The 26,222-nt window shown below is 42.0% G+C and overlaps 1 protein-coding gene across 5 annotated transcripts in view; it reads right to left on the bottom strand.

Annotated features, from left to right (window-relative positions):
- Positions 1-26,222, bottom strand: part of NTRK2 (neurotrophic receptor tyrosine kinase 2) — a gene marked incomplete at both ends in the record, with an annotated part of 377,341 nt that overhangs the window by 151,891 nt on the left and 199,228 nt on the right. For 2 of the 5 annotated variants that reach the window (XM_082655916.1, XM_082655917.1), the window contains one exon: positions 11,950-12,138. In XM_082655916.1, coding sequence (XP_082512042.1) covers positions 11,950-12,138 — 189 coding nt within the window. Of the gene's footprint in view, positions 1-8,119; positions 8,149-11,949; positions 12,139-18,398; positions 18,447-26,222 lie in introns of those variants that run through there. The other 3 variants (XM_082655918.1, XM_082655915.1, XM_082655919.1) reach the window with 3 other exon arrangements.

Here is a 26,222-nt window from a genome sequence, read left to right as displayed (position 1 = left end):
TTTATTATTCATGATTATTTAGTACTTCTGGTAACGACTCCATTGAGAAGACCTCCCTAGTGACCCCTGTGTCAACCCTTACATTAGAGACTGGGCCCGGGGTCAGCCTACTACTGGCTCCTTTCTCCCCAGCAATAAACCCACTCCCCGCTGTCTGGCACGACCCTGGCTGCATGTTTGAAGGTTAATACCCTCAGCCTACCTTGATAAGCCCACATGAAAGGTACAACACCAACATTACAATTCCTCTTGCAGAGTTTCAAAATTGCTCCATGCTATTTTTGGAAAAGATCAGCAGCGCACTCAGCTGGAAAGAGCCCCAGACTTCAGGGAGGCCGACTGGGGACTGAACAGAAACTCCCCCACATTGGGGCTGTAATTTGGGTTCATTATTTTTCCTCTCAAGCTCTCCGAGCCTTAGTTTTCTCATCTATAAAACAGAGTAATAATATCTATCCTGCAGTGCTGACAGGGCTTCCTCTTTTTTTTTTTTTTTTTTAATGTGAAAATGCAACTCATAAGGCCTGGCACATAAAAGGCATTTGGTATTGGTTGTTTAAAATAATCAAAAATGCACACATTACAAAAGGGGCTCATGACATTAAGGAATAGGCTAAGTGAAAATGGAGTATTTTAAATCTCAAAGAGTATATATCTCTAACTTAGCAAATCTAACACTACAACTCCAAATGTGGGGAAATGAAGCAATATCTAATATATTTTTAAATTTCACTTATATTTAAAAATTTTATCCAATTTTTCCCTAGATTAATTCTCAAATTTGCTAAGAAGATCCCTGGACCCTCCTATCCTTTCTGCCTTTTTAAAAGAATCTCTCTTGCTCTCTCTTTTCTTGTCTTTCTTTCTTGTCTTCTTTCTTTTCTTTTTTTTTTTTTTTCTTTTTTTTGTGGCAGTCTTGATTCATTTCCTCACTCTGGAGAGTCACATACAGAAAAAAGGCCATCAGAAGATGAGAGTGCCCATCTATGCAGATATTTCAGCAGATAGCACAGGATGGTTAGTGCCAGGGATGCTGAGGCTGGCTGAGCAAAAGGGAGTCAGAGAAATGTATCTCCAGGGGCAGATGGGATGGAGGGAGGAAGGACAATTAGGCCAGGAATGCAGGAAAGGAGAGAAGACCGAAAGCTAATCAACCCAGCAGCTAATGTATACAAAACAGAGCTTTGCAAAGGCCAGAGGTTTACACAAGATCCTGGCCAAAAGGAGCCTGAGTCCAGGGCCAAGCTAGGGTGAGGGGAGTGAGATTCTTGCCTTGTGCACAAAATTTAAGGGAGCACCACAAATTCAGTAATCGACATGAATAATGTTTTATTTTTTCCCTTTGTTTAAATTATTTTTTTATTGAGGTATAGTTGATGTACAATATCATATGTTTCAGGTGTACAATATATGACTCACAATTTTTAAAGATTATATTCCATTTATAGTTAATATAAAATATCAAAACATTATGAATAATGTTTTAATGTAATATTAAAAAAATAAAATTTAACAAAAACATCTATGAAGAAAAAAACTTGAAATTTCAAATAACGACAGTATTTGACCTTGAATTTGTAGCACTCACCTCACCCTAATCCCCACCCTCTCAATCCTGTCTTAATTAAAAATTTTTAAATTTTCTTCATAGATTTCTTTCATTAATTTTTGGCTTTTAAAATATTGCACTGAAATATGATTTACCTTGATGGCTGAGTTTGTTGGTGCCCCTTTAAATTCTGCACTTTAATTGAGGGCCTCCCCACATTACCCTAATCCTGGCCCTGCTGGGTGCAGAGGGGGCTGCTTGGGAACTAAATGGGAATCAGCGGGACAACTTCTAGGAGGCTGTCTGTAGTGCCTTTAGGAATCCCAACACTGAATTATATTCTCAAGTTTATGTAAAAATAATTATTAGTAGGTGATAAAAAGTAGGCAATGGAGACCATTAATCTGACACTCTTGTCTTTATTGGTGTACGAGTTTGGTTCTGACTGATCAACTACATCACAAATTCCAATACAACAGATCTCATTTCCATCAGTGTGTCTGTATAATAAAGATTTCCAAGCTCTATTATCATTTATACATATGTGTGGACAAGCCCTGGAGGTTCTGAACATAGTAAAAGAATGCAGGTCATGTTTCAGGTCCACTCTCTTCAAACATAAGAGAGGGAAATAAAGTTAAGCAACACGTAGCAGTCAACAGAGACCCCTCCGTCTCCCACCTCTGCAGATCGTGGTGCAGCATCAGAGGGAGAGGCCGTGCTGAGACCAGCACGGCAAAGTAGCAGGCAGGTGCCCAGCAAGCGGTAAGGGGTTCATTGCTTGTCATGGGGAAGCAGGGAGACCTCCGAGAGAGGACCACGCTAACACCCACACTGGGTGCCCGTTAGCAGAAGGATCTGCTTGGGGAATGTCATCCATACCAATCCACACAAGCCCCCTCTTTCCAAAAGTGGGCAGAAGGTGTGAAGACCATATGGATTCACCCCCAACCTCACAACCCCCTCCCATAGCTTGGCCCCCATGCAGAAGCTTGGCCCTCGAAAACACAGATCTCTTCTACAAGAACAAAAGAAGGCCCTGGGTTGTTAACACCAAGGACTGTACCCATGCATCAGTCATTAGACCCCATTCCGGCTAAGATCCACTTTAATTTAAAACTTGGGATGCAATGTGCAGGAAACAGCAGAGAGTATACACAAGCCCAGAGGAGACGCATGACTCAGGAAGTGAGTGATAAGGTCATTCCCTTTGCTACTTGGCCGTTGTCTTCTTCCTCAAAGCTCAGGAGTTCAGGAATCTAAGGCAGAGCTCCCCATCATCAAAATGTTACTAAGAAAATGAGAGTTTTCCTCTTCCAAAACCAATGTTGATAAAGGTCTAGGTAGGGCTCAAGGAAAACTAAAACCTTATATGTACACAAAGGTATGTTAGTCAAAACTAAGGCTCTTAAGAGGGAGAGAAATATCCTAAAAGTGAACAGCACTTGGAAAAGAAGAAAATGGTCCTCTCAAAATAAGGCTTAAGCAGTGAGACAGAATCATAACTGCTTCTCTGGATATCAGGAAATGGCATTAATGGAACTAGGAACTTGGATGAAATGTCATCATTAGCATCATGGTTCCTGAACCCTAATATATAGAGAAAAGGAGGGAAGATGACAGAATGAGATGGGCAAAAAAGGACTTGATGTTTATGGGTCAGAGGAAGTAAAGCCAGGATAGAGACAATGTGAGGCCAATTAGTCCAGCTAGCCGGAGTACTCTATTAATAGAAAGTAAGACTAGGTCCCTGGGTAACCAGTTAGCTTCTCTCTGTTCATTAGCAACTCACTCGTAAAAGCAAACTCCTTTCAGGAGCAAGGGTGGGGATCGGTAGTGGGTATGAGAGTATAAACAGATCTGAAAATCCATCATTCTTTCAGGAAAACATGTGAGATGGCTACTCAGTGGTGTCACCTCTGCTTATTTTATAAGCAGATATATCATGTAATCTCCTCTAAGGAAAGCATTCCATAATATGGAGACTAGCTCTTTTGATATAATTAGATAGTGTGGGATGGTATCCTGTCCCCTCTATATCAACCACTTATTGGAACATTAGGAATATTGCACTTAGTCTAAATGCCATCATTATCTCATAATGACCTGGGTTCTACTTTAATGCACCCAGAAGGTCAATGGCATGGTTAAATAAATGTGCTAAATAATAGCAACAGGGTAAAAAGAATGTTGATGTCTACCCATACTCATAACGTATATAGTAATTGATAAGCATAATAGAGAAACTAGGCATTAGATTATTGTTTCCTTTCTAGAATTCTTCCCAACCCCTTTGGTTCAAAGTCGCACAAATCTAATCTCTTACAAAGCATAGGAAAATATGTGTTCTGAACTCATTTTTAGAACCTATCAACTTTAATATTACTGTGCAAAATGCCAACTCTGAAATACTGCTGTATGTCATACTATTGATAGAAGTCCCCTGGCCAGAACCCCAGCTTGGGCCTTGATGCCTGAGACATGAGAAGAGGAAGCATTTCATGAGGGGAAGACTGGAGAATATTAGGCTACTGACTCCATCAAGTTTAGGTGAGGCTGAATGATTAAGGGGAGATTCCAATTCATCAGAGGTCCTTGCACAGCCGAGGAATCCTGGGTGGAAGAAAAGGCATCTCTAAATAGTGAGAATCATATCAGATGTAACCAGACTGGCCCTTTCAGATCCAGCACGCTTGGCTCTCTGAAAGGAGCTACCCAGCTGGGGTGAAGAACTGGGGGCAAAAACTGATCATCTGCTCCAGCGGAGCAGACAACTACATTTGGAGTCATCCAGAGAGCTGACCCTAAACTGGAGTGCTCAGCCTGCCTTGGCAGATCCGGGACCCTTTTGCTCCCTGAGTCCTCCTGGCCCATAACACAAGGCTTGTCTCCTCTGTGACACTCACCCTGCAAAAGCTAAGCTCCTCTGGATTCACGGTCCCTTGAAACCCGACCTGCCATGGCCAGTCCAGCCCAGCTCTGTCTTAATCCCTATGCATCACCAAGCAAATAGAAAATCTGACACTGACAATAATATACCCAGCGAGCCTCCTATGGACCTTCCAACACAATTCACCCAAGACAAGCCTTTACTATAGAAATATGAACAAAGCCCAGTACAAATAAAGGCCAGGGTACAAGTGGTTAGACTTTATATCACAGGAGGTTAAAAGGACACTCATAAGATGAGGAAGTTGGATATCCAAAGTATATTATCAACAATTATCTCTGTTGGAATTATAGATGAGTTTTTATTTCATCTTTGTTTCTTACGTTTTCCAAATTTCCAACTACAACCTATATTATTTATTTTAAAGAATCACATTTTAGGGTATCTGCAGGCATTTTGGGTAAGGAGGACTTAATTCTGTCTTAGTAGCAGAAATCATCAGAGCTATACCAACTAGGGTGACCAATCCATTATCATTTGCCCAGGACTATCCCAGTTTTAAAACTGAAAGTTTTGCAGCCTAAGAACCTCCTCAGCCCTGCGGGTGGAGGGGAGGTCACTGTGATACTGACATGTCCTTTTCCTTTGAGACACAAATGCCGCCTTCTAATTTTTCCCTCCCTGAGGGAGCCCAAGCATTCAGAAACACACAGCATCTTCTCAGCCAGAGGGAGCCGGCTCAGACAGAGGGCAGCGTGGACTCAGGAACCTTTTGGGCTGCTGTCTCCATCTCAGGAAGCAGCTTTCCTCCTAGAGGCTGAGCTCAAGGAGTAAGACTGCCTTTGTGCTTGGTTATCAGGTTGAACTAAGCAGATCTCTCTCCAATTCTTTCCTGTCCATGGTGTGGAGCAAATTCATCTTACATGCCTTTCAAGAGAAGTAACGACTACCAAGAAAAACAGCAAACAAATAAACAAGTACAACATCGTGAATGAAAGGCAGCATGGCTGCACTTCATAAGGAGAGCTGGCATAATGACTAATCTGAGAAGATCCCAACCATGGTGGCTTACCCTCTCTGGCTGGCAGAATTAGCAAAGGCAGAGAAAACTTCACAAGGAGAAAACCTGCACTCTGTTACATTAGCTGCCATGAAGAATTGAACTGTGAGCGAGCACCGCATCCAAGAAAAACTCCTGTTCTTTCATTTCTCCTTAACGACAGGGAGCATTCAGCGTTCAAAGCATCTGGGTAGCAGGAGCTGCTTAGCAACATAAGAGGTTCCTCTGCATATGTGTTTGCTGAGCTGGTCCTGGTCCCCAATCTGCTGGCACGTGCAAGAGTGACCAACCAGATACCAAAATGGGGGTGCATTTGATAAATTCATCATGCTGGTATCTGCTCTCCAGTTGGGCTGGGCGTTGGGAAATACCCAGAAGAAATGCAGTAGCTTCCTGCATCTGCCTGCATGCTTCCAGCACATCACTGATGATTTGGTGAAAGTGGACTGAACTGTCTGATGTGTGAGGGGTGCATAATTCCCTCTTGGTTGGCCGATAATGTGGAAGTAAAATCAGAATACCATTGTGAGTGTCTCCCTGATCTAAATCTATAATTGTTTCTCCCTTTTAGTCATTAAATGTAAGGTGGACTGTTTTCTCTAAGAGGTCTAGGTACCCTGTAACTGGGTGGTTATTTCTTTTTTGATAACAAATAATGTCACCCAGCGGTCAAATGCTAATAGAATGATGTCTCTTATTTTACTTAGTTGTAAATGTGCTTGAAACTGGTTTCCTAACAAATCTCCTTCTCAATAGAGTTTGTAACATGGCTTACGTTTTACATGTAATTGTGCAGCATGTATTTGTTTCCTTTCTTCGAGGGAACTCAAGTTGCTTTTTTTTCAGCATTATTTGATAGCTTCTTACCATGTCCTCTGGAGTTGAAAGGAGAATATAGTATCAAGCTGTTATAGCTGGCAATGGGGGACTATGGTATCAAGAGACAGAATTGCACTGGGACCTACAGAGGCTGAGCAACGTGCCATGAAGACCCCCATGAAACGAGTCGTCAGCCCACTGTGCCATAAACGAAGCAATTTCTAAGGATCCTAAAATAACTGCGTTCTCTCGCCCCTAACACTCATGCTGGGCAAAACAGACTTAGGTTATTTTTAAAGTGCAGGCCATGGCCTTCAAAGGGATATAAACAGTTCCCAAAGCAGTTATTGTTTGCCCAATTAAATACTTAGAAGAAAACATACTTTTGAAAGACAAAATTAGTAGGCAAAGGACCTAGGAAAGTGCTATAGCAATTGTTTCTGCCTGTTTTTACTTCCATCAAATGGACCATCAAAAGGGACCATGGGCACAGATTGCACTGAAGTTCAAAGATAACCTCTGATAACTCTAATCCCTTGATATAACGAGCTCCTGAGGTCTTGGATATGATTCAGAATTTTTGCTCATGTGTACCCAAAGTAATGTTACAAACATTTTCAAAACCTCTGCAGTTCTGTGAAAAATACCACTTCCATTCCCTCCCCTGGTTGGTAACACAATGACAGGGTGGGTATGGCAGTTAAGGGGCACAAGAGGGGTGTCCTGTGTGATCTTTTCAACTACTGTTAAAACACTCCCTCCCTTTATTATATTTAATCTCCTTAGTCTTAGCTGGTCTATGAATCTGTGCTTATCTACATAGTTGCCTAATAAGCATGTAACCAATGGGAAAACACACACACGAACATATATACACACGTGAACGATAATACTTGAAGTATGGCACACGCTGCAGGAAGTCAATAAACATCCATTTCATTGGAAATGGAATTAAAGTGGAAAAAAGTCAGAATTCCTTATCTGCATCTGCCACAGAGTTACTAGCCCTAGATATACACAGAGGGCATGCGCTGTAAGAACAAACACATACAGTATGTATTTCAGGACAATTCTCATTTAATTTAGGCCCTCCGCCTAGGACCCTAGCTAATTTACAAGGCTGCTCTAGGAAAGACACAATTCTAGGGATGACAATGAGTCTATGGCATTTGCTTTTCCTGCAGGGGAAGCTATAACGCGTTCCCACCCTTCAAGAGAACCCAAGATTGATGATTCGGGGGTTTTGCTGGTTAGAGTGGTTTTTTTTCTCTTTCTTTCTTTCTTTCTTTTTCTTTCTTTCTTTTTCTTTCTTTCTTTCTTTCTTTTTTTTTCCAGCTCAGAAGGTGTGTTTCCATTGTACCCTGTCAAAAATGTTCTTAGCAGTCAAGGAGAGGATAGCAGCACAGCTGCCCTTGAGCCGGGTTGGTCAGTCCTACTGGGAAAACACCCCGTGCGGACAGATGATGTGGTTTTCAGACACGTCTACACAGACTAGTTGAATTAAAGACCAACTCCAGCCTTGATGTTGCTGAGCTCCTCAGCTCCATCTTGCCATCCTGATTGATCGAGGAGATGGGTCTATAGTTAGAGTGGCATAGCACTTTAGTCATTAGAGCACACTGCTTTCTCTTGGGAAGGCAACTTCTTGCTTGGCTAGGTTTTGGAAGCTAAGGAGTGACGTCAAGTTGTTCTCTGGCCAGAATTTGCAGATAACCATAGAACTCTTCTCCTCCATCAGGCATGGATTTAGCCTCCTTTAGTTCCTGCAGTGACACAGGAGCCTCCAAATACCAAATTATTATCAGGCGGTCTTGGGGGAACCTCTGGGCCCTGCAATAAAGTAGACAGACTTGCTATTGGAAAGTGCTCAGGAGCAATTCAGCCCTGTTCAGATTGTTCTAAAATCCTGCAAACAACCTCTGGACTTTGTAAATGAAAACCTCACATAGCTCCTGAGAGTGAAAAATTACTTAGGGGGATAAAATTTATCATCATCCTTCACTCAAATGATCTTACACATCATTTAAAGAAATATGGTTTAATCATGATTTTTTGTTTGTTTGTTGTTCTATTTTTAGAGCAAAGCTACACGAGCAGGGAGGCTGTATTACTTTTGGACAAGCCATTTCTGAGCATTGTCTGTAAAATAAGGTGTATGTATTCATTGAACTTTAAGGTCACAAACAGTTGGTGGATTGTGGACCAAATCTGACTCTGCTGATGTATTTTGTTGGTTCCACCCAGCGTTTTAAATCTTGGAGAATTCACATAAAATATAAAATGCCTGCGCTCTCTGGAAAACTTGGAGTATCTGGTAATACCAAGCCCACATGCCATCATGACCTTCACTATACCATATCATCTTTCTGATCTAGCCTGTTTCTCTCATATTGACCTGCCCGATCCTTGTCAGGGTTTAGGATCCTTGCTCTAAGCTATGCTATCATAGTGCACTGTGATTATACGATGAAGTCTTTCACCACTGGCCTCCCCAAGGAGACTCCCTGAGGGCAAGGAACATGCCATCATTATGACCAATTTCCAATTCTTAGTATTGTAGGAATATTGTAGGTAGCCAATAAATATGTAATGAATTGAACTTCACCTTCTACATTAGATTCTTACAATTCAGTGAAATAAGCTGGGATCACTGTTTGTAAGAGCACACATATAAAGCCAACATCTTTGAATAGCAGGCAGCTTTAGGAAAGAGAAGTAAAAGTGCTGGTTTGTGACCCAAGCCTCTGATGGATCCAGAGCTTGGTGGTATACTGTCTATGTGATATTTTGCTTTAAGCACATGGGAAAAATTCCATACTTTTTCTGAGAGCTTCTTAAATTTGTTTTTCAGATGTAACCTATCCAACTTCTTGGAAGAGCCCTTCTTTAGAGATTGGTTGTAAAAATACTTGATGGGAATAACTTAACTGAAAGCTAAGCTCCCAAAATATCATGGGTCTATAGCAACAGATCCCTCTGTACATCAGATCTATGCATTTTGAAATATTTAAATTTCTGAACGACTACAATTAGGATCTTCAAAGAAAGGATTTTTTGTTAAAGGCTTATTTCTGCTAAATTTGCTATCTAAATCTATTTAAACTGGCTAACATGTTGTTAAAAATACATCTAACAAAGTCTACACAGGCAAATTTAATAGGAAAGGACCCAATGTAAAAGGGTCAATGTAAAAGGTCCTCTATACTTGTTACAAGTCTGTTAGTAATTAATATTTCAGCAATATATAGCCATATCTGGTCAACATCTGGCCAACATCAAAGGCACATCATGTCCCATGCTACGAAGATGTAGTTCAACAAGTATAGTTTCTGCTCTCTAGGAGCTTACAATCTAACCTAATCAAGACTAGAGAAACATACACCAGAGTGGTCATACTCAGGACTTCACAAAAGGCAACAGATACATTGAAGATAAAGATAAAAAGTATGGGGTAAAGGATGGCATTTAAGAAAGGGTAGAGGGAATGAGAGAAGTAAATTGCTTCTTCATTCCCATTTCTTTGAAAAAGGATTTATGGAAGATGTGTTATTTTAAGTGTTCTTAAAATCATGAAAGAGCATATGGCTTGATGCTTGGAAGAAATAAAATTTCTTCTGATATAAGATACTAAGTGATTGAGAACACTGAGCCAGTAAGGACTGCTGAGTGAAGGACCCAACAAGACTTTATAAGGAACAACTAAACAATCAATGGTCTGGTGCCCTCTGGTAGAGGGCAGAAGCTGAGGGGAAGCTGCAGGTCTCCTCAACTCTTCCAACTCTTTCTAAGTGGGAGTGGCTGAGCCACAAAACCAAGACTCCTCCAAAATTACCAAAATGTCTAATCCAAAACCTTTGTAGAAACTTCTATGAACTCTAGATTAAGGAAATGACCTTTGGAAATTTTCCTGTGGAACTTCTAAGGGAAGAAAGCACTTCTTGAAAGAACCACAGACTCAGAAGCCATCTAGCTCACTTGATTCTATAGGCTCTCATTTGTTTGCTTTCTTGCTCATTGGTTCATTTTCTCTTATTGGACTTGCTAGGCTAATGCTATCTACTTGATTATTCAGCTTTATCCTTCCTCCATTGACAAAGAAAAGCAAATTTTTGAGTACAGGTTGATTTTAGTCAACTTCAATTTTAATGCAGTCTCAGGTTAACTAAAGTACATCATACAGACTGGTGCTGGTGGTGGTGACAGGGGTGTCAAAGTACTCTGTTCCTAGGGAGAACAATCAAAATGATGACAGAATCTCTCATTACACTATCTTGCTTTGCTTTGTTCAGTATTTGACTGTTACACATGCAGGGCATTTCAGGAACCATTGGAGGATGCTTATCTCAACAAAGAATGCACATTTTAAGCAAACCTCCACACATCATGTTCACACCATAATAATAATATTAGAATTAATAATACTTTGATTTCAAAGAATACCTTTTATTTCAAGGAGCTCAATATTCTTCACATATGCTATTCTATTTATCTTATCATATTACATATTCAACTGAAAGCTATGTTGAGGTTCAGTCTCACACATTACAAGACTGTAATACTGTTCACCCTAATGATTAAATTCAAATCCATTGTTAAACATACCTCAGGAAAAATTTGAATGAATAGGAGGAAATTACAGATGTTTCTTTATATTTGAAAAGACACTCACTGCTAAGTCCCCTTATCCATGAGCATTCTCAATGGAAAGTCAGTCCCCAATATCTAACCTTGAAATAGTCCTACCTTACCTGAGACAGGGCAGGAGAACAGTATTTAAGATGGGGCAAGAACATGCAGATAGACAAAAGGTACCCACTTGTCAGTGCCAGAGAACCCCTGGGACCTTAGCCACCTGATATTCTAGCCCTTATGGCCCCTTATTCATGTGTAAGGGAAGGCCTGGAGTTCCACTGGCATAAGCCTGTTTGTCTACTGTGACTTTATTTCTTGTCCTTCAGGCTGTGTTCCAGCCTCTATATTTGAGCACTGGCTCAGAAGACAGGATAAGATAAAGATTCCAAGTTTCCCAACAGAGGCTAGTGGGTTAACTTGGTTCTAAGAAATATAACTCAGTGTACTTAACAGGCAGACCATCTGTTGTGATGTCCCTTTGCTATTGTGACATCACAACAAGCCTCATACTGGGAACTAGGACTGAACAAAGAAAACAGAACTACCTAAATTGATACCACCTGTGTGCAACACAGAGCATTCCTGACTACCATTAGTGTATATTTTAAGGACTTTCAATAAACCAAATTTAAATCCCACCAATTGCTTGTCTTCTGTAACTGATGTATGTGCATTCTAATGACACTTCTGGTTTCTGTCTATCTTTTTCAAGATAAGCATGCCTCGATTCCAACTTCATGTTGACAAATGGTTTTGGAAAATGGATCTCAAGAGAAGTCAGTATCTGCCCACAGTTCCAATCCCAGCAGCAGACACACCCTGAGAACTCCATAATCAACAAACTAAATGATCTATTCCTTGGGCTCAAAGCCCCAAGGATACTCAGACATTTCACATGGTACCCTCCCCTCAGTCATCCTCGTCAGGGACTCTGATAAGCATGCTGCTTGATACAGCTATGCAGCAAATGGGCCAATAAGTATAAACAGCTGTACTTACATGTGTCTGGCTTGAGCTGACTATTGGTGATGCCAAAGTACTGGGGATTTTCAATGACAGGAATCTTGGTCATTCCAATAATGACAGCATCAGGGCCACCCTCTGAAGACGACGGAGTGTTACTCCCATTGGAGATGTGATGGAGTGGGCTGGCAGAGTCATCATCATTGCTGATAACTGAGGCTGGGCCTGGAGTTGGAAAAATACATATTCTCCTGTAATTTTTCATGGCTTTGTGGAGCTATAATTCACATACCTAAAATTCACCCATTTAAACTGTACAATTCAGTGGGTTTTAGCATATTCCAAGAGTTGTGAAACCATGACTACAATCTAATTTTAGGAGATTTTTATCATCTCAATTAGCAGTCGCTTCCCATTCTCCCCGCTTCCAGCCCTGGGCATCCACAAATTTACTTTTTACCTCTATGGATTTACCTATTTTGGACATTTCACATCAATGGGATCATATAATATGTGATCTTTGGGGCTTCTTTCACTTAGCCTAACGTTTTTAACGTTGATTCACGTGGTAGCATGCATCATTACTTTATTCCTTTTTATTGCCAAGTGATATTCCATGGCATGGATACACCCCATTTTGTTGACCCATTCATCAATTGATAGAAATCTGGGTTGTTTAAAATTTTTGGCTATTATGAATAATATAGCTATGTGCACTCGTGTACAAGTTTTTGTGTGGATATATGTTTTCATTTCTCTTGGGTGGAAGTGCTGGGTCATATAGTAGCTTTACGGTTAACCTTTTCAGGAGCTGACAAACTGTTTTCCAAAGTGGCTGCACAACATATCTTATATCCGCAACAGCAGTGTGTGAGGGTTCCAATTTCTTTACTTCCTTCTCCTGTAATTCCATATGCAGCTTTCCTCTCTGTTCTCTGAACATCTTTAGAGCACGCTCTCATTGAAACTCCCAGCATGAATCTAGGATTCCTGTTGTACAGTGTACTGAAAGACGTCCTAGAAGTTCAAAGGTCTGATCCTTTCACCACTCTCTGGACAAATCACTTAACTTTTTTGTACCTCTACATCTGCTTACATGTGTAAAATATGCAAAATAGTATCTGTTTGTTACTTTCTGAGACTGGAATGAAACTACTGACATGAAAATGTGCTTCATGAGTATGAATTACTACTAAGTATTACTAAATAAACTTACGAATAACTGGTTGACTAGAATTGCATCGGCCTGTCCTATTACTATGCTCCACTTTCTGTATATTCTCTCAGCAGCGGCACCACTTTTGCGCGCAAAATAATGGTCCAATCCCATAGCAAAGTTCCCTGTTTTGCCTTTAGCCATAACATTATTTGTAGTGTCATTACATGGATGTCTTTATACTAAAGCAATAACCATAACATTTTTCATACCAGATTTAAACTTTCCAGTCCAGAGTCTCAGAACGTATATACCCATAAATACAGTCTACTGTATCTTATCTAAACAATTCAACCATTGACCTATAATGTTTGCAACCAAAAATACATTCACAAAGATAAAGGTCTACATTCATTGAAAACTTGCAAACAATTAAGATCTCAGTGGCTTTTGACAGACACGCCCTACAGGGAAAGTAGACAAAGCCCCCTAGTATAGTACACAGGATTCTACAGTATCCTGAATAGGTGCAGGGTCTTCCAGAAGGCTCCCACTGGCCAGGGTTACTATAATAAGCTAAGAGGAAGACAGGAAGAAAAGGATATGGAGGAAAGACAAAGGGAGGGCAATGAGAAGGCAAAATCCAATGTGCGGAGAAGACAAATGTGTACTGGTTAAACGAAAGCCTTAATCGCTACTTCCTGAGCAAGACCATGTGCGTTTGCCCAGCCCCCCAGGACGTTTCAGCACCTCCAGCAAATCTCTCCCTCTTCCTCACATTTTACTTTTTCTGTAAGAAGCACAGCAATAGAAACAAAAGTTGTTGTATCATACTTTTTTGAATTCCCTACGAAATATCACGGTAATCCATCCCCCAACCTCCAAGATCCATTTTCCCTCTTATATGGGGATTATCACAGTTTGTAGGGATAACGACATTCCCCAGCTAGCTGAATCTTAAACTAGGCAGGAGGCAGCCAACTGCTATTATAGGTAATTTTTTTTTTTTTTTTTTTTCGGTACGCGGGCCTCTCACTACTGCGGCCTCTCCCGTTGCGGAGCACAGGCTCAGGATGCGCAGGCTCAGCAGCCATGGCTCACGGGCGCAGCCGCTCCGCAGCATGTGGGATCCTCCCGGACCGGGGCACGAACCCGTGTCCCCTGCATCGGCAGGCGGACTCTCAACTACTGCGCCACCAGGGAAGCCCTATAGGTAACTTTTAAAAACACTCTCTCAAGGGGATGTGTATTTAAGTTGCTTTTAATGATACACTCTGGCTTAATTCTGCAAGCAAGTCCTCACACAGCCAATTTAGAAGCCACAGAACACTCAAAGCAAAGGCAAGCTTACCAGTTGTATTCATCTTGAGCCTAGCTCACCAGTGTTAGTAAACAGTGGAAATTCTGCCAAGAATAGCTACACAGACAAGTCCTTTCTAATATCCTTAACCATCCCTGTTTTATGATTCGTGACACCCAGAGCTTAAACCCAGAGGTGGAAAATGGACATGTGTTATGCTAAGCTTTCTGCATCTTGTCAATGAAACCTTCCCATCATGGGCTCCCTTGCTCCAGTCCCGGTGCAGCTGTCCCCTCCTTCGACGTTACCAAAGCACGCTACTGTCCGAGCTCCCCGGGAAGGGTGCGGTAGAGGCCACACATTTCTCAACAGATTCCAGGCTTCACATTTACCCCCAGAAATGCAAGAGTTGTCATGTTCAAACACTCCACATGCTGTCAGAAGGCCAGCGATATCTGCTTCTGGACTCCCTGCAACAATTAGAAACGCACTGATCCTAGTTGCTTTTCCTCTGATTCCCTTTTGGCCCAGGACAGGCTATCCACATTCCCATAGCATTCAATCATTTTGGAGGAGGATGATACTTAGAAGACAATGTTGAAATTCCTCCAGGAATTAGGGCTCTGAAGCATCTGCCATGCACACAGTGGAGCCTTACTTAAAGAGTTCAACCAAGGGACTTGCTCTTCGCTTCTCCATCATCAGAGGACACCCTTTCCTTCCTGTGGCCTCGCTGAGTAAAACCCCCAACTCTGAGGTAACAGATTCCAAGGGGAGAGGTTCTCTGTTTGGGGGGAAATTTTTTAAGCACAGAAGCGGTATAAAGCACCAGAGGTAATCTTTCAAAAGCTTTTTCACTTTGCCAGAAGGTCACTGTTGACAAATCTGAGCGACATATAAACCTCAACAGTTTATCAACTGGAATGTTAATTCAAGTGCTGTTTTCTTCATTATTGATGTTCCAAATCCTGGAAGATTGATACAGCTGGCAAGGTTGCAGAGATTCAGCCATTTTTCTATGAACATTTTGATCGAATGGAGCACAGCAAAGCTGCAAAGGGGGAAAGCTCTCAGGGGGGAAGATGAATGTCTATATAATTTGACAGCAGCCTGTCTGCGCATATCATGGATGTCTCGTTATGTGTCTGTGCACGTGGGGAAAACACCCCAAAAAGACAGACAGAAGAAGAGTCAGGGGCACATCACAGCGGGTGAGAAATTCATAGGAGGACTTGAAAAGATGTCTTACAATGTTAACAAAGTTTTAAATTGCTGGGTATGTGCGGCTTGCTGAGCTTGGGGTACATAGTTCTAATTACTGAGCTGACAAGTAGGAGCTATGCCTGGAAACATTTTTAGCCCATTTTTATTTTAATATGTCTCACATGCAAAGAGGCATTTTTCTTTTACCAGAGCTGCTCAGTAACGTATCCTGCATAAATGACTTTACAGACATTTTTAAACCTGACTGAGACTTTTTTCCCTGATAAGAATTGATGTAAGTCATCTGGAGAAAGAGATTCCTTCTCTCAAGACCAACATGTCTTCAAGGAGAGAGACAGATTATTCTTCTTAAATAGCTGTATTAACCATGTCTTTTATTTTCTGTATTCTGATGCTTCAACATCTGAGGCTTTGGTGACAGAGAAGGGACTGCCAATTCCTAGAGATAATAAAGTACCTGCCTACGAGAGTACGTTTCATATACAAACTGACCAATCCACAGTCTACGCCCCCAACCGCATCACTTACCAGGCTCTCACACTCCAGTCCACTATCCACCTGCCCCATCATCCCAGAGCCAGGTATAAGACAACTGGAGACTGTCCCTACATCCCAGAGCCCACTGACCTTACTCAACCCAGCCAGTCCTAAACCTGCTTACCCTGCCTCGCCCATTCCTTTCTGCAGAAACCGCAATAGAGGCTCTTGTCTATGTTTTCCCCTTACTCCCTCTGCCTCCTGATGGACCCTTGCCCCCTTCAGCACCACGGTCCCCACTGTGTCATGGCCTGCCCTCTTCTCTTGGGATCTGTGAGTAACAAAGGATATTTTCAGTGGCAGTCGTCTCCAGACCTGTGGCCTCCCCACAGCTGAAAAATCATAAAACCTACATTTTAAAGCAGCGGCACTTCTGATGAACTGTAGCTGAAATAACAATTCTGGAGAAGAATTCCCTCTGCTGTAGCCTAAAAGGGTGAAGCCCAGTTTTTGAAGCTTTCCAGGAACAAGTGCCTCTCCGCAGAGCAAACCGGCCTGGAAAACACGTACGTGGTTGCACCATGTAAAATGCCAATAAGCATAGTTAACTATTAATTTTATTTTTAAAGGGGAGATAAAGAGTAAGAGTATGGTGTATACATTTTCAAAGGATCTATATATGCCATAAAATTTATTTTCTTTGTAAGGACATAAGAAATATGTGATAGGTACATCTCTTGGGAGAGAGCTGGTGGGGGGAAACCATGGAGGTGGGTAAGAGAGACATTGTTTAATATTTACATTTCTGTACTGTTAATTTTTGAAAAATCTTATGGATGTATAATTTTTCTCTATGTTAACAAACACTCTCTGGGTACAGGGATAAATGGTGTTTTCGTTTGTTTGTTTTATTCTTTATCCTTTTCTGTTTTAAAAAAATAAATATTACTTCAAAAAAATTTTAAACAAAACCAAAGCAAAACATTTACATGGTTGCACCGATCTGCTGTTTAGTGGAAGGAAGACCCCATTTCATGGCGCTGTTGTGAGAGAGTTTGTCACTCAACTCCCCTCTTCACCTCCACACACAGAGTGAGCACAAAGCCTTGGAACAGGGTACCTTCAAGGCTGTATGGACAATCTCTCTGCTATCTTGGCAAAGTGCCTATGATCAGCTGGATCTGAAATTTGTCCCTGGGGAGTCACAGACAAGTCCTGAGCTGGTGGAGCTTAATGTTCCAACTGTGCCACATTCCACTTTCTCTATGCTGGTTAAGAGCTTTAGTCTTGGAATTCCTGGGGCTAGCTAAGGGTGAGGGTGACTTTCCCCCTTCAGGCCCTCTCTGGCTCAGTGTCTGCCACCTCTGGGTTCAGTGATTTTGGATCACTGGACCGACACTGAGAAAGGCTGTCCAATAGGAAAGATCTGCTATCGGGCTCAAAAAGAGAAAGGAAACAGGCTTCCTTGTATGGATGGGATGAACACGTACGGGGCGGATGGCTCAGAACTGGAAGGCTCCATGACCCTGGTACACTTCCCCTATTTTACAAGTTTCCCTATAGCCAACCTTGCTACCGAAATAAATACTAACCAACAGATACTAAAGATGGGGCCAGATCTTGGAAACACACAGGCAAGATGTAAAGACAGTTTGTGTTTTCATGCCTTCTAAGCAATTCCTGTTCATTGTCTCTGTACCCATAGAAAATACTGAACAAATTGGAGGTCCCGGGAGATCACACCTGATTCCAGTCCCAGTAATGAGGTACATTATCTGCATTCATTTCATAGCTACAAACTCTGCTTTTCAATTTCCAGCACATAGTCTGAATGCAAGGAACAGAATGCAATCAAGCATAAATCGTAGCGTCTGGACGTTAGAGTCTTGCTTTGAAAGAGAAGTGGTCATAAACGAACAGCTGATTTCCCAATTCAGAAATTTATTACATGTTGGCCAATGGAAGAAAGTTAAGATCCGAACTTGCCCAGACTTGAATATTCAGCCAAATGTTTGCTGTACATGGAGTTGGAGTGTAGTTGCATTTTATTTCCTTAACCTTCTTAAAAATGCAGCAACAAGCTAGATCTGGATGACGGTTAACACTCCCCCATAGGATAAAAACAAGGTGATGTCAAAAATACAAAACCATTTACTAAAGTCAATATTCCTTTTCTGGAAAATTCTAGGCATCTTTCTTCAGCAAATCAGAAACCGGGAACACAGAAAAAGAATCAAGGACCAACAAGTATAAAGAGAGTCAAAGCAGTTTCATCCTAATTAAACAACACAAACTCATTACTTATCCAAAGAATGAGGAACTACTTACCAACACCTTGTCTTGATTTTACTTTCCCAAATCCAAACCATGAGAAATCTGAAAACCACAACAAAACATAAAATAAACTTCGAAACAGAAGCGTAAACCAGAAGCATTCAGCACTGTCCCTAGAGAAATAACAAACGGCCCCAAAAAGCTCCACTGGGGACCAAAGCTTCCCCTCAAACACCTGGAAACTAACCCTTGGATTTTTGTGTAAAGATTTATTTCTCATCCTGAGAACATGGAGGTTGGAATAAGATAAGAGACAGCAAGAGCTTGTCTTTGAGAAAAATTGCCCAAACCTAGGGTTAAAGGCACTGAGCAGATTTTCCTTCTCACTGTCTCTCTTCTCCCTTAAGTATCGAATCATCAAACAGGGAACTGCAGGGATGAAAACAACACAGTGCATTCAACAAATGCACCATGGCTCTCAACCACAGACATATGGGAAAATAATCAAAGAAAACAGATCTTTTCTGGAGCTAAGACAGACAGTACAAAAAAGGAACGTGAAATCCTCTGGGAGAACTGACACTTGGACTAGATGGGAATTCAAGAGGAAAAAAGGGGACCACAGTTCCACAACTGACTTGCTGTGTGACGGTGGGCAGCTCCCAGCAGCTCTGCGCCTCTTTATAACACAAGGTTCCATGAGGCACGTGTGGGAAAAAGTGTGCCAAATGTTTGGAGGTCCTCCAGTGAATAATGCCACAATGAAATGCCTATTTATTTCCTGGGCCCGACTGTTCCCTTCTAGGTAATTTCCGCTGGGTTCAAAGTAAACTCTGCACAGTGGGGAAATCCCTGGATAAGAGGCCAATAAAGGGAATGGAGCCCAAATAAGTAGTAACTGTGTTTCTCAGCTCCTTACATCTGTAGTGATTTTTACAGGCAGGATAAAAAGCTACATAAGAGAAGAGCCCATCAAAATGAAAAATACATACGAAAACACTCTGCACACTCAAAAATGCCTTACAAAGTTGTCATGAATACTATCTTTTTCAAGTACATTTAGCCTTTCCTTTCTTAGTATTCTACAACTTCAGCTCTAAGCCAATTTTTACTTCTGATTGTTATTCCTCTGAATGCTTTCTTCCAGATTTTAAAAGGCGGGCCTCTGGCCTCTATCCAATGCCAAAGAAAGATTCGTTTGCACAGAAGAAAGTGACCTCATTCACTGGGTCCTCAGTGTAGCGAGGCCAGGCTGTGCCTGTGGATTTCTTAGTTACGACTTACCTCTTTCAAAATGGAGTGTATTTTCCTACTGGTCACTTTTTGTTTTTCTATACTTGTTTGATTTACATAGTTTTAATTAAATCGTGGATTGAATATCTGGACTCCTTTTTTCACTTGAGTATTTTTTCAAAATCATGTTTCTGTCTTACAGAGAGCCCACTGAAGGGCAAGGCCATAGCACTCCTCACTGGTTACCTGATTCAGATTATTGTCCACCATCCACTATCATAACCACAACTGCAATGAACATCTTTGCACGTCTTAGGTGCTCCCATCCCCATTTTCAGAAATCATTCCCTCAAGATAAATCCCAGAAATGGAATTACTGTGTCAAAAGGGGGAAATATTGTTAAGGTTCTCGATGCACGTTACCTAATTGTTTTCCCACTACATGAGGTATTACTTTCACCAACAGCGTACAAGAGGGTGGAGTGTATTTCCAATGGGAAAGCTAAGGGTGAACCATTTCCGACGTCTATCCTGCCATTAGTAGGTCTCCACCTAACTGAACAGAGACCTGGTAAGTACTCTCCTCCCATCTGTGCCGCATGATGCCACTCACCCCCCATGTGTCCTAGGCTGGTGTTTGACACAGGTGCAGTAGGGAGAACTACAGGTATGAAAAGCATAAGAATAAAGCAGGTAACACTTGTGCAATCATCATAATTCATAAAATGCCTCCCCCACCTCAGACATTTCTCCCTTAGTCCTCAGTCAAACCCTGTAATATATCCCAGTTCCTTAACAAGGGATTGAGATTCAGAGAGGCCGACAGACTTAGCAAAGGCCACAGCCTTTCGATGCCAAATCCAGTTTTTCCATTCTTTCTTAGTTGCCTTTCCAATCCTCCAAAATACTTAGCCAAAATTAGCCAAAGCTGATGTAAATGTTGTAGCGTTTACAACGCTACAATTAGGATTCAATCTTATATATAGAAAAGCACTAGAAGTAGTTATTCATTCCTTGTTTATTTATTCAGCAGGCATAGCAGAAGATTCAAATACAAAGAGCTGTATGGCCTGCGCTCAAGGAGTTTACAATCAAGGATCAACTCTCGTGGAAGTACAACCGGGGTGTATGGGAACTCAAACAAGGAGTATCTAGCTGAATCTGGGAAGCAGGTAAGGGGGGAGCAGGTAAGGGGGGAGAGTTCTTTGGCTTCTGGACAATAGATTAAAATTTGCCAAGAATGGGAAAAAGCAGAGGAGGACATTCTCACTGTAAATAGTCCAGTTCTGGTTAGAGAGGGAAGCATTCATTTGTCAAGGGGCTGATGAAGCTGGAAAGCGGAAAGAAGCTGAAACACATAAGCAAGGGCCAGGTTAAGAGTTTGGAATCTATGGTGAAAATTGCAGGTAGGCCCTAGAAACCAACCAACCAACCAACTTCAGGCCAGGAAGGAACATAATCACAGTTAATTTTAGAAAGTGGTTGCAGGATGGAAACAGGATGATGTAATGGAAAGACTGAGGGCAAGAGACTGGTTGAAGAGGCTGCTGGAGAAATCAGGGCCTGAGAGAATTGTTACCTGAGCCAGGTAGTGGGGAGGTGGGGCAGGGATGAGGAGGGGATGGCTGTCCGGCCTCTTTAGGGGAATCAAGAGGACTTGGCGATCGATTGCAAGTTGAGGGGAATATCGGAAATGAACAGGGACGTTCTTGGGTTTAGACTACAAGACACATGGTGATGCTGCCCAGTGTCTCCAAGGAACCTGGCAGGAAAATAGGCAAGGGGTTCAACTCACAGCATGCGTGTGGGGCATAATTCCCAAATAAGGTGACTACGTGCAGAAAGCCTCAGAGGGAGGCATCCAGTGTCTGGGGCTCAGGTCTGGAGCTCAGAACCCAGGTCTAGTGTCCCAAGTGGATCTGCTCAAGTTTAAGTGGAGCCCAGAGTCCAACTGAGAACAGAAGCTGGATGCTGCAGCTGGGACACATTTCTTCTTGGACACATAAAAAAACACCCCTTTTTGTAGGTACAAATAAAAGGATATCCAACGAGGCTAACTTTTGACAAACTTATTCCTAAATTGCTAAAATACTTCTAAGTTCTTTTTAACAGTCACACAATTATTACATAAGAGAGACTATAATCTTCTTGACCATACGCCAGAGTTCTTGGAAAATTTAACAAATTAGGCAGAGCACCATCACATTGATACGTCTCCCTTCCAAGAACTGTCCTTTGTTCGACTTTTTCTTGATGAATTTAAGCAGTAGTCTTAAAACCGTGGTACTAAATTTCACCCGCAAAAATTTCCCATAAGGCCAAAAAGAAACAATTTCTCAATTTCCTGTGATGTTTCACCCATTGGGAGCAGAGTCCTGCCAAAGATTCATTTATTTTCTACTTAATAAGAGACACTTTATTCACTGCAACATAAAGGGCTCCTTCAAAAGCAAATGTAATTGCAGCGAGCTTAAAGGAACTCCTTCTTTTGGAATCAAGACCAACAAAGAGTCTAAATTATGAAATTAACCAATTAAATCCATCTCTTCTTGAAGAAAGTTCAATCTTCCCTATCCAGAGAAGAGGAATGTAGAAAAGAAAATAGCGTATTAACACATTAACAGCTCTAAAATGGAACTCTAAATAAAATAAATAGCAATAAAGATTCCTTTTCAAATGTCTCTCAGAGGAAATCACTAAAATTTAGGGGGTTGAAAAGGAATATTTATGATGCAAAGGAGAGAATCAGAGGAAAGAGCGAGAAACAGGCAACATGGAAGAAATTTAATCTTCCCTGTGGTGCTGAATGGTACAAACACTAAATGTGATTTTTAGAAGGGCTCTGATCTCAAGAGAATGCCATTTCTGGATTTTTTTTGTAAGTTTCAGAAAAAATTGATTTTGTATATTAGAAGGAAAAGCAGCTCTTCTAACTCTGGAGGAATTAAAATTTGCTGTGTTCTCAATTGAAATTTCTTTATATATATATATATTTTTTAATTATTGAAATTTCTTTATATTTTAAGGCAAAACTCATCACCCTCTGCCCCCAAGAAAAGCATCTCTAATGATGGAAGCTAATGGGAGAATATGATTCACTGACAGAAATGCACTTCACTTCCAACTTCTTCTTCCTCTCCTTCGGAGAGTGGGCCACACCCACTCCCCGAAGGACACATAAGAGAGGAGCTATGGGCTCCTTGCTGCCGGGAAAGTGTTGAGCCCAGAGTAGACTCCATAAGTGCTTGGGTGAGCAGCCGACTGCCTGTTTCCTCACACAAAGTAGGATGACTGGTCATTGCAGTGGAAAGGAAATGAATGCAAAGGACCGCTTTGTGGACAATACAACCATCTCTCTTTCCAACTGACACATAATCGGAGTGAGTAATAGTTTGCTTCAAATTAATTCCAGTTCCTCAGGGCACAGAATAGTGTCGTTTGGGGCCAAGTTTCCACTTCAATTTAAACTTAATCTTTTACTTAAGGACACAACCTTTATATATAAGTCCCATCTCCACAGACCAAGAAGAGGGCTCACTTTGAGTTAAACTAGTTCCCGAAATCACAGTTCAAAAGGGTCCTGGAGGGCTTCCCTGGTGGCGCAGTGGTTGAGGGTCCGCCTGCCGATGCAGGGGACACGGGTTCGTGCCCCGGTCCGGGAAGATCCCACATGCCGCGGAGCGGCTGAGCGCGTGAGCCATGGCCGCTGAGACTGCGCGTCCGGAGCCTGTGCTCCGCAATGGGAGAGGCCACAACAGTGAGAGGCCCGCGTACCACAAAAAAAAAAAAAAAAGGGTCCCTGGATTTCTCCTGACCAGCCTTCATTGGCTCCATCCTTTCCCTTCCCTGAAACTTCCAATGTGAGTTATGTCCACTGTTCTTAAGAAAAGGAACACTGAAGACCTCCAATGTGACAAATTTAAAGAAAAATATGTGTTTTGTGGCTGAAACTGCTAGCTGCTCTCTGAAGTCTGTATTTCCCTCTTTTTCCCTGGGCCCACAGCTAGACTACATTTTCCAGCCCTTCCTGCAGTTAGTCGTGGCCATACTATTAAATTCCAGCCAATGGAAGGTGTGCAGAGCACTGAGCACCACTTCTGGGCTGGATGACTTATACATGTATGCTACCCCATGCTCTTTCCCCTTCTACTTGTCCAGAAGGAAGACTGAAGACAATGATTACGGTAAACTTGGAAGTTATGACTTGAAGATAGCAAAGAAATTCTCTGCTCATTCTCCCAGTATTGTTTGGTGAATGCAGACAGTGTAGAAACCGAGCTCTTCTACCTGAGGTCCAATGAAGCTGAGCTATGTATCCTCCAACTTTCATCCATATGCAAGAAATAAACTATTGTGTTTGAACCATTTTCCACTTCAGGACTTTTTTTACTATGGTAGAGAGCCTATCCTAACCAGTACAAAGGGAAAGATATACACACATGTACACATAGAAATTAACTGACTCCATAACCTCTAAACCCCCCATCACAAATTCATAATTGTGTTCCATGTATATCTACATTTTTAAATCCACAGTGTGAAAATCCACAGATTTCATTAGATTTTCCAAAGCTACTTCATTGCAAAATGCTAAGAACCCCTGAAATACATACAAATGGTTTCAGAGACAAAGATATCAATGCATAGGTACTCTGCATTTCAATTCTATTTGATCATATTCCCTATCAACACTTGAACCTGGGTGCTGATAACCATCTATCATCTCTCACCTAAACTTCTATAGCAACCTTCTCATTCATCTCCTGCTCTGTTCTTGCCTCCCCGGAATCTCTCCTCTGCAGAGCTGCTGGGATAATTATTTTCAGGTATCAGTCAGATTATTGCATTCCCCTGCTTAACATCATTTAAAGGTTTCTCCTTGCATCTAGAATAAACTCCTGATGATGACTAGAGTCCCGTACGACGTGGCCTCCCCCAGCCTCCCCCGCCCCCCCCCACCATCTCCTGTGAAACGACCACAGCAGTCTCTTTCCTGTTCCTGCTCACTCTGCACGTTTCCTTGCCTCCTTCCAGAATCCTCTGTTTGGGCTCTTCTCATGCCTAACCACCACCTCTCATCCTTCGGGTTTCAGGGCAACTATCACACCCCAGAGGAGCCCCGACCTCACCACTAACCCAAGCCTCTCTCAGCCCCTCTCACTAACTATCATCTCCTCCTTCTCAGTATGTACCAAGAAAGGACCTGACTCACTTCAGGTATTATTTCTTGTCTGTATCCTTTACTAGGACTGGAGCTTCACAAAGTCCGTGACTGTCTTAGAAGAGGCTCAGCCCCCGCACCCCCACTGGAAACAGACTCTGACACAAGGATTCAAGTGAAGGCAGTTTAGTAGGAAGGGATCCAGGAAAACTAGAGGGAGAGTGAGCCGGTGACACAGGGAGTGAGGGAAGCCTGCAGTGGCTGCGTTATCCAGTGGGTTACACTGTGGACAACTAGAGTTCAAATCCCTGGGGTGCTTGGGGAGAGGGTGTAGAATGCATCTCAGAGTTTTCCCATCCAAAACATGAGGAAGTTGGGTCATTTACCTTCCAACTACCATCTGTCATTCTGCTAAGAGAGAGCACTGGGGTAGATTCCCGGGTGTTTGCAGTAGGACACTGGGGGCCAGCACGGAGGCCAGCATGGGGATGGTGGGACTTGGGAGGACCTGGTGGGGCATCAACAGGATTTGCTACAGGGATCTTGTCTATGTAGCTCACCACCACCTTCAGTGCCTAGTACAGACCCTCAATAAATACTTGCTGAATGAATGCATGAGAACAACCATTTTTAAAAGCATAACAATATGAAGTACAGCAAGTGTAATGAAAATACCAACATGCAAATTATACACTCAACGTAAAAACCACAATATTTTGCAAGCATATTTGCTGCCCTCTTGAATCATTTATGGCCCTCCCATGGAATCTCATGGTAGACAGTATTTAAAAGTGAGCAATACCCAGAACCCAGCATTCTGGGCAGGAATGTGGAATAAAGATGCTGGATCAGATGTCAGGCGCGGGGTCTCTCTAGATGCTGTAAGAAATGAACTGCATGACCTTGGGTGAGTCATTTCCCTCCCTCATAGGCTCTGCTTCCTACTCCATGAAGACAGAGGTTGAGAAGTGGCATCAAAGGTCCGTTTGAGCCCTAGCAGTCTATAGTACTAACCATCAGGCACATATGACTGGGAGTAAATTGCCACATGGCCTTATATAGCTTTCCTGAGCATGGGTATTTTGGGAATGTGAGATCATGTGCAATTTAAAGAAAAGCATTCAGTCAACTGGCCTAGATTTCCTCCTACTCAGATGCTTTGGGGTCACTATTTCCTCATCTTGCGAGAAGGGCCTGTGCTCTGCAAAAGCAATTTTTGAAAAACAGTACTTATTGATTACTTGCTAGATGCTAGGACACTTACTAGAGATTAGATATTACTTTAATCAGGGAAAATTGGTCAGCTTCTATTGCAGCATTAAAAAAATAAAATCAGACTCAAATGATTTTTAAACGCTACAAAGTTCAGAAGCCTCAAGTGGGAGTAGATGAAATAGACTTGCTCGGAATGTGGAAAACTGTCCCCTTCCCATATTTCAAACATTTAATTTTGAGCACAAAATGTTGCCAACTATTTCCCTCTT

The sequence above is a fragment of the Grampus griseus genome, assembly GCF_964374135.1.
Source record: "Grampus griseus genome assembly, chromosome: 6".
NCBI lineage: Eukaryota > Metazoa > Chordata > Mammalia > Artiodactyla > Delphinidae > Grampus > Grampus griseus.
Note: the sequence above shows the minus strand (reverse complement) of the source record. Positions and strands in the feature narration are given on the sequence as shown.